The sequence below is a fragment of the Vidua macroura genome, chromosome 13 (assembly GCF_024509145.1).
Source record: "Vidua macroura isolate BioBank_ID:100142 chromosome 13, ASM2450914v1, whole genome shotgun sequence".
NCBI lineage: Eukaryota > Metazoa > Chordata > Aves > Passeriformes > Viduidae > Vidua > Vidua macroura.
This window is the reverse complement of record NC_071583.1, coordinates 3,971,032-3,980,537: the sequence shown is the minus strand read 5'-3', so window position 1 is coordinate 3,980,537 and position 9,506 is coordinate 3,971,032. Positions and strand designations below refer to the sequence as shown.

The 9,506-nt window shown below is 49.3% G+C and overlaps 1 protein-coding gene across 1 annotated transcript; it reads right to left on the bottom strand.

The window, feature by feature from the left end:
* Nucleotides 1-285: 285 nt before the first annotated feature.
* PROK2 (prokineticin 2) lies at nucleotides 286-8,459 on the bottom strand. The gene is made up of 3 exons (XM_053989469.1): nucleotides 8,361-8,459; nucleotides 4,198-4,323; nucleotides 286-1,188 (listed from the first exon to the last, which is right to left on the bottom strand). Exons 1-3 carry the CDS (start codon nucleotides 8,457-8,459, stop codon nucleotides 1,063-1,065), a joined length of 351 nt encoding a protein of 116 aa, XP_053845444.1. The 3' UTR covers nucleotides 286-1,062.
* Nucleotides 8,460-9,506: the final 1,047 nt, after the last annotated feature.

Below are 9,506 nucleotides of genomic sequence, written 5' to 3'. Positions count from 1 at the left end.
TGATCCTTTGAGGCACGAGCCAAGAAAAACCTCTCGTATTATTTACACCAAGATTCCTCCACGTTCTGAAACTGCAGCTTGATTGAGGAATTCATGCCTTGTAAACTACAAGTTTCCCAAGAAGCAGCCAGAGGCACATAATCTTTTGCTAAGCTATCCATAAGGAGCTCTGCTAGCTTGGGTGAATCAAGTGTGGGATAACAGATTACACTGGATAAAAATGAAAAACCACAATGACAAAATAATGTTATAATATTAAAATAAATCAAACCATACACTGCCATTATTCTGATACAGAATTTTTGCACAGCAAATTTGATACATATACAAGAAGTCAGGCAGCCCATTACAATAAACTTCAGGGTTCCTTTTTTCTTTAATATAAACTACATCTTAATACATGGTTTGAGATAATCAGGTAGTTTTACACCAATTCAAGTAACAACAACTTCTCATCTTAGAACACTAAAATAACAAAGTCTTTTAATGCTCTGAATACTGAATGTTTTGTTTCCACTTGCCACTTTTTAAAAGTGTAAAAACTACATCTATTGGTTAAACCTTTACCCTAGAGGTGCGCCTAACTTACAAATAAAATTATATTCATAAAGATAAGAAATGCAATATAAATACAGTTCTTTTGGCAGTTGTCATGTACTTCACACTATGCAGTTATCCAATTCTCAGTTCAATTCAGGTATTCCAAAGTGTAAAGGTGTGGCCAAAATTTTCCAAAACTGGCAATAAACTTGGATTTTTTTCATTCTGGGGTTAAACTAGAACCATGAAGCCCACAAAATGACTCAGGAATGGTCAAGCCCCTGCCCTCAGAAAGAGTTTTGCTCCAGTAAATGTTGTTTGGCTACCCCAAAATGAAAGCATCCTCCACTGTGAGTCCCTCCTGAAAACCTTGGCCACAACTGCCGTGTCTCATCTCCAGCTGATGTTGTGAGGCAGGAAAGTGTGGTGAAGGGTTTCCCCTGGCAAGTACCCTTTTTTTTTGTCACAACAAGGAGAGAACGAAAATACTGAGCGGCTCTTTCCAGTGCAGAACAGTTCCAGCTAAAAAAAGACGTCTTCTTTTCTGAAGTCTGGTAAACACCTGAATCTGCTGTGAGGAGTCCTTAGGCAGGCCAGGCCCGGGAGGCACGGGCAGGTGTGGTGCATCCGCCGCCCGGAGAAGGGCACCTGGGGACAGAGCAAGGACATCAGTTCTGCTGGCATGGTTATTTTTCCCTTTTCACAAACGGGATGGGACTGCTGGGGTACATTCCTTGAGCTTTATTTGCAGCATCAGCCTCATCACATGGTTGAGACAATGGGAAGATGGCAAAAGCTTAAGGACAGCCAGCAGCAGCCAAAGATATCTCTGTTACAGAGCATTTAAAAACTTTTTAGCTAATAGTACATTTATTATTTCCCACAATTTCCCACAATCAGTGACAGGGAGAGCCACGGCATTGGCGGCTGGGGGGATGAAATGGGAGGAATAATGGGGATATGGGGAATGCTGCCCAGTTCCCTCCCTTCACACCCAGAGTTCCCCACGAGCTGCAGCACAGAGCAGATGACAAAGGCATCTGTGCACCCTGGTCCAGCCATGGTTAAGAGCAGGATGTTAACAGTCATGTTGCTGTGTAGATCTACATCTGTGACACATGTTCTCCATTTACTCCCATTTCATAAAGGAGTTTGTTGTGAAACTACACTGGCCTTTAACATCACGTTTTGTGGTGCCACTGTGCAGGGCTTTCTGCATGTTCCAAATCCTGCCTTGTCACACGGCACAGAGCAGGACCTGGGAACCTTGGGATCCCATGGTAATCAGGCTGGAAGGGACCTCTGGAGGTCACCTTGCCTGACCTCCCTGTGAGCAGGATCCTTTTCACCACAGGGCAGAGGTTTCTCATTTCATCCCACCCTCCTCCACACATTGTGCTGCAGGGAGCACATATGGAGCTCATTAGACAAATTTAATTGTGCCATGACATGCACACGCACTGACAATCTTCAACAACTTGGTCACAAGCTCTGTCTCTTACAGGAGCCAAAAAGGACAGCCCAGTGGGAAGTGTCTGGGAGCTGTGCATTCCCTGAGCATTCCCTGGATGCAGCAAAGGAGGCACAGAGATAGAAAGCCACTGCTACCAGCCAGGCAGGCAGCCCTAATTCCCTCATTTCCAGATTTCTGTGTGGTTGAAGCCTAAAATTTTAATAATCCAAGATTTTCTTGTGTCAGTGTACAAATTTTGTCTTTAAGAAAGTCCCACACAGTCCTGCATGCATGGTGCCAAGCACCAGCCTGACTCCAGTGGCACCCTGCTGGGGCAGAGGGCTCACATCCCCTGCAGTGCCCTGGGCCAGCACCAGCCTCCTGCCCAGCACCATCTGAAGAGCAGCCCCAGGGCAAGGGATGTCATGAGTTTCCCTGTGCCACCCACCACAGACCCTCTGTTCCAGTGTGAGCAGAGAGGTAACAAACCTCCCACACCTGCTGGGGACTCCCCGAGGGAAGCATCCCTTTGGGTGCCCACACACAGCACTGCAGCCACAGCCAAAACCTGAGCTCTCAGCCTTCTGACAACTCAGGTGATTTATTCAAAACATTCCACTTGCTGCAAGGAAATGCTCCTTTCAGCAGGACTCCCATGCTGCCAAACCTCACCTGCCTGCAAACCCTGCCTGGCCCTGCCTCAAACCCGGTCTCAAAATTCCAGCTGGGACTGCTAATGGCATCAGTCCATCACCATCTAGTTGTTGAGAAGGAAACCAGAAGCTGGAACCCCAGCTGCCAGCCATCTCCTCCAGTTATCTCCTGGCTCCTTTGGATGTCCCTGAGGTGCCATGGCCGTGGTGCTGCCTGCTTTTGACCTATCCTGCAGGTAAATGAAAAGTTTTGGTGATCAAGGCACCCAGCTGCTCCCTACACAAGTATTTACAAGAGAGGAACCACTGAGCTAACCCTCCATCCTCAAAGTAACCTCATTTCACATTCTCCAGTAATTCAATTTGGTTTGTGTTTCTCAGGAAGATAAGTGGAGAAATTAAAATTAACCTCATAAAGCTTATAAACATCAGTGACTTAGTGGCTGGGGTGGACAGGCATCTACTCTGATTGTAATTATGCAGGCAATCAGCTTGAAATATATCAGACAGTTTAAATTATTGCCCAATAACAATAAGCTCATAAAACCCTCTAGAAGACAATTTCTCATATCCTAATTCCTGGTAATGGAAAGAGCCCTTACAAGAAGAACCCGCTACATAACACAGTAAAAATGACCATTTGGTCCCCAATATCACAGCAGAAGTTTTAAGAATTTAACTGCAATAAAGTAGAGCCTTAAACTTCCTAAAACTGAGAAAATAAACTGGGCTGAGAAGCCAGGCCTTGGAGGAAACAGTGAGAGAGGCAGCTAACTAGCTGCACATTTATGATCTGAATTTATTGCCTTTTATCTTCCACTTGTGATGACTCTTGGGCTGTGCTCTTCCCTGAGGATGACTCTGAAGACCATCAGGTTCTCAAGCTCCCTGTTAACATCCCATTCAGTCTTTTGTGTTTTAAATAAGCAGCTTTTTTCATACTGCATAACAAATACATAATTATGTAGCCTTAAATAAATGCACTTGTTAAAATCATTGTGTTAATAATACAGTGTATGTGTCTATATGTTTGTATACATATATATTTAAAATTAATAGGTAGAATAGAAACAAAGAGAGCCTGTGGGGACTTTTCTCAAGTCCAAATGTGTGCCAACACTTTCTCAATGCATCAACTGGTGACATTTTTATGCTTGTGACAGGATCTTGTTCACTGCCACTGGGGTTGGTGGCACTTGCTGTGCTCCTGCTCACACCAGCAAGGATTGGCAGGGCAGGGCTTGGGAACTGCCAACGCTGTTTCGGATCACGTAACAAAACAAAGCTGCAACAACAAACTAATAAGAAAACAATCTGGGAAGCATGTAGTGCTTTCATCCTCTGATTCCCTTCAGCATAATTCTGACAGTAATGCACTTCCTTACGTAGGTACCTTCATCTCTGTTCCCATACAGACGCAGGTGGCTGGATATTGTAAGGAACGGGAAGTTTCTCTGCCTTCCCACCACGTCTAGGTTTTATGCCGTGTGACGTACAGCTCAGGACATTACTCCAGCCCCACAGCCCCCCCCACCACGGTGAGGTACTCACTCTGTGACTCAAGGGATGGCACTCGTCTCCCAGGTTTCCCATGGGGGTGCACATCCTCAGGCTGCGGATCCAGAGGCTGACGGCACAGCACATCCCGCCCCCGCACTGCTGGTCTCGCTCGCAGGCCTGGAGTTCAACACAGCATTAAGCAAATTCAATGAATAATAAATGTAGTCCAGAAATAGGACAGATCAGGTGCTCAGGAGCTGCCTCTGGCACCCCTAAGTTATCATGGCTCATTAAGGCTGAATAATAAGATTTAAGGCTGATTTGCAATACTCGTGTCTCCCATGGATTAGAACGTGCAGGCTGCTGGTACATTTTGGAGTTGTGACCAGGTTGTTTAAAGCCAGGACCACACACAGAGCTGCCCTGGGCCAAACCCAGGACTGTCAGTGATGTACAGTCCAAACTTCTGAGCACTGATAGACCATGGCATGTGCCACTTGCTTTCCCAGCTCCCAGAGTGAGCTCAGGCAGGAGCAAAGACCAACCACACTAAAGAGTCACCACACCAGTCCTACGGAGAAGTCAAGATAGGAAATCATCTGTTAATTTAATGACTTTTAGGTAACTATTCCTTCTAACTTCACATGATAATATCACAGTTGTGAGTGCCCTTGCAAGACTGTGTGAGAGTTTTGTTAGAGAAGTCCAAGTGGAAGTAGCTAAAACAGAAGTTTAAATATGGATTCTGAGGTTGTTATCTAGAATTACACATAGCTAAAAGAGGTCTTAAGAAAAGCTTTGCTTAAGTGTCCACATCCAAAAAAAAAATGCTGCTGTGGTAGCATTCCCCTTCACAGAAGGCAAAAAAATATTTTAGCCACTTACCCAGTACAGCTTAGACAAGCAAAAACCAAAATGCAAACTACTGGATATGTTTTAAAACCCACAAACCATTAAGAGCAATTGACATATTAGGGTTTGAAAACAAACTACTGTACATCTTTCAGTTACTTTTTAATCAAAAGCTTATATAGATTTAATGCAAAAACCAGTCTGCTTTCTCCAGTGAGAAATGCCATGAGTTAAAGGTTCTGCTTACATCCCAAATGTAAGCTTGATTAACTCACTGCTCTGGATGTCTGGAGCAGCAGTGAGAGATGGAAGGCACTGGTCAGCACTACGTAAATGGGAAACTCATAAAAACATACGTAAATGTTGATAACAGCTCTGGGGAAGGCACATTCCCGGAGTAAACATGCTCTTGAGGGAAAAACTCACTGATCTTACCTTGGGATTTACATGATAAATGGCTTTAGACTGTACTCACTGGGTAAATATTGCACTAACCAGCAGAAGCCAGATCAAAATACATGTGTAAAGATCAGTCAGTAGTTTAGGAAGAAGCTGTTGCATTAGAATCATTATTAAATAGTGTGTGTGACCCAAACAGCTCCTAAACACAGAGCTCTGTCTGCAGGTAAGCCCAAACACAGAGCATTTGCTTGTAAGCCTGATATGGTCATAAAACTATGACTCCAGCCTGCCAGATAGATAATACTCACTTTCTGGACCTCTCTCTCAAAAAAAAAAAAAAAAAAAAAAAAAAAAAAAAAAAATTAAAAAAAAAAAATAAAAATCACTTTAATGATATTATTTTGCCTTAGTCACAAATAAAAATGCAGGTCCAGTGATTTTGGCTGCCCCCAGCACACCAGTGTCCACTGCCCAGCTGGAGTCACAGGCTCTGCTATTTCTCACCTGCCAGCTCCTGACTCCCTTTTGTTCTCAGTTATATATCTCAAACTCCATTCATCTCTGTGGGACTGGTCCTGGGGTGAAATGCCACTCATCTGAAAAACCCACCTGGGTAGGTTCTGCCAAGCAAGAGTCTTGAACATCCGGGCTGAACAATTTCTTTCCTGACCTCACACACACATATTTACATCTGGCAGAACTTTTAAGGCTCCCTTTCCAAAAATGTATGACAAGTTTTGAAAATATTCAACCCAAGCGTTCCTGCCCACACCTTATCTGCAATGTGTAATTCCTGCTGCTACTCCTAAACTTCCCCAAGCACCACACAAGCACCTCATTTAAACACAGTTTCCTGGAAAATCAGCCCAAAAATATGTCCCAGGTGAAATGCCAGCTGCAAAGGCAACAGGTGTCAGCACAAGAACCACCACTAAACTGAGGAAAGTTTGAAAAAAGTCCTTAAATTGCAAAGGAAAATCACCTTTCAGGCTCAGGGGTTGGGAACACCTATGTCAGCTCTCATCTGAGATTTGCCCGTTCATCAAAAGCCAAAAATGCATCAAAGTGGTTTAAGCAGAAATGCTCTGCAATAGTTAATAAAGCAACATTTTCTAGTTCTAATCTATTTTTACTTTTTGAATCTACCTTGTACTTGATCTATTATTCAGCACCTCACAATTACTTTATTTAATAGATTAATTATGCTTTAAAGGTGTAACCACAACTTTAATAACATATAAACTGCTCCTCTTTTGCTGGAAATATTTCTACTTAAAAGAAACTTGAAATCCTCAAATATTAAAAAATTCCTTCACATTCTCTGCTCTAAAAAAAATAATCAGTCCTGGAAACTGATCTGACTTCCAGAGATATGCCCATGAACTGTTTCATGGACTTCAGGGGTCCGGACAGGGAGCCTGGACAGCCACGGAGAAATCCACTGCTGTGAGTGCAACTTCTGATGGTTACAAAAGACACGTGAGCTCTCAAAGGAATGCAAATGCTGAGTTATTAATCCAAAGCAAACACTTAAAAAATCATTTAACTAAAAAGTGATGCAATGCTTTGGGTTAAATAACGTCTTTAGGAAAAAAAGTATTTTCACAGCCAGAGTAAATCTTGAGCCTAAAAACAACAACAACAGAGACTTGTTTGCAAGGGGTGGCTATTGAGGGGAAAAAGCAGCACAGTCATAGACAAAGAAAAAAAAAAAGAAGGAAAACAGTTGTCTGAGGGTTGTAATCCTGCTCTGTACACGGAGGGGCTGGAGGAACTTGGGTTGCACAGTGCAATGGCCTGAGCCAGACCCTTTCAGAGCAGGTTTGGGGACAATTGGGGCTGCACTTGGGGAGATGGGAGACAGCTCCAGCCCTGGAAAAGCAGCAGGAATCTCTGCACGCTCCCGGACCAGCCTGGAGACCCCACCTCGCTGAGTCCAGACATCCCTCACCCCAAAGGAACAGACCCCACGGTGTGGCATCCCCTCACCTCAGAGACCCACGGGTCCTGGCATTGCCCACCGCAGAGACCCCCAGGCTCTGCTCCCGCTGAATCCAGCCCGACCCGCAGCTCCGGGCATCGCTCATCCCTACAGATGCCACATCCGCTATCACTTATCGCAGACGGACCCCCAGGTCCTGTCACCTCTCATCACCTGGCGCTGCTTTCCTTCCCACGTCCTCTTTATCACTTATCCCAGCTCCGGCCATCCGTCACCGCACTCGACACCGCTCCGTCCTGGCTTGGCTGAGTGCGGACAGACCCCGAGTCCCGGCAGTGCTCACCCGGAGACCAGCCCCGGGCATCCCGCACGGCAGAGCGCTCCCCTCTCTCCGGGCATCCCGCACGGCAGAGCACTCCCCTCTCCCGGGGCATCCCGCACGGCAGAGCGCTCCCCTCTCTCCGGGCATCCCGCACGGCAGAGCGCTCCCCTCTCTCCGGGCATCCCGCACGGCAGAGCGCTCCTCTCTCTCCGGGCATCCCGCACGGCAGAGCGCTCCCCTCTCCCGGTGCATCCCGCACGGCAGAGCGCTCCCCTCTCCCTGGGCATCCCGCACGGCAGAGCGCTCCGCTCTCTCCGGGCATCCCTTAAGGCAGAGCGCTCCCCTCTCCCCGGGCATCCCTCACGGCAGAGCGCTCCCCTCTCCCGGGGCATCCCGCACGGCAGAGCGCTCCTCTCTCCCGGGGCATCCCGCACGGCAGAGCGCTCCCCTCTCTCCGGGCATCCCTTAAGGCAGAGCGCTCCCCTCTCTCCGGGCATCCCGCACGGCAGAGCGCTCCCCTCTCTCCGTGCATCCCTATCCCGGGCGATTCCCCCAGTCCCGCTATCACTCCCCGCGAACAAACCCCGAGTCCCGTCCCCGCGGCCGCGGCGGATCCCTCCCTCCCTCCCTCCCTCGCTCCGTCCCTGCCGGTGCCGGGTCCCGTCGGTGCCGTCGGCGCCGAGCGGCGGCGCTCACCCCGGTGATGACGGCGCCGTGCCCCGCGGCCAGCAGCAGCGCCAGCAGCGCCAGCAGCATCAGCGGCAGCGCCGGCGGGGCTCCGCGCAGGCTCCGCATGGTGCGGTGCCGCGGCCCCGGCGCTCCCCGCGGGCGCGGTGCGGCGCAGCGGAGCCGGGCTCGGAGCCGCCCGGCGTTATAAAGCCGGGGCTGAGTCACCCCCGCCCGGCAGCGCCGCGGCCGCGGGCGCCGCGCGCACACACCGCGCCCAGGTGCGCGGCTGCGGGCAAAAGGGGCGGGGGGGCCCGCGCGGAGATGGAACATCCCACAGCATGCTGGGGACGTCCCGCATCGGGTCCGGGGGGCCTGGGCTTACGGGGTAACATCCCACAGCAGTGCTGGGGGAACATCCCAGGGCTTGCAGGGAAATCCTGCGTGTGGCTGAAGGATTTCCCACAGCGGGTGTGGTGGGGTCGTCCCAGGGCTGGCTGGGGTACACGCTGTAGCAGGCATGAGGATGTCCCACAGGAGGGCTTGGGTTCATCCCAAGGCTGGCTATGGACATCCCACAGCAGATTAGAGAGCAGGGAGGCATCCAACAACAGTTTAGGGGGGAAACATCCCACAGCACATTGGGGACATCATGCAGCAAGTTGGGGGCAGGACACAGCAGGTCCTGAGGAGATCAGCAGCAGGATGGGGGCATTCCACAGCAGGTCAGAGCACATCCCACAGTAGGGCAGTGGTAGCCCACAGCCACTGGAGCCAGCAGGGACCCGTGCCCATGTTCCCTCTGCTCCCTGGACAGCAGCAGACCCAGACCCAATGTCGCCCCTGCTCCCTCTGTGAACAGAAACCACCTGTAGCCCTCAACCCAGCCTCTGCTGACACCTGGCAGAGCTGTGGGCCTGGCCATGTGGGGACATGCAGGCTGAGCTCATCTTGTCTGGGACAGAGCAGCATCAGCCGTACCCCACAGTCTGAGTAAGAACTGGACCGATCCCAATTCCTGCTGGAAGCCCAGAACCCCTTTGAATTCCTGTTCTCCTGTGGTTCTCCCCTCCTTACCACGGGCAGTCCTTGCCTCTGCCAAAGCCCTCCTGTCTCCCATGGCACCCAGGGGCACAAGGGGAAATCAGCTCCCTTCTTCAGCAGGGCTGGCTCCCA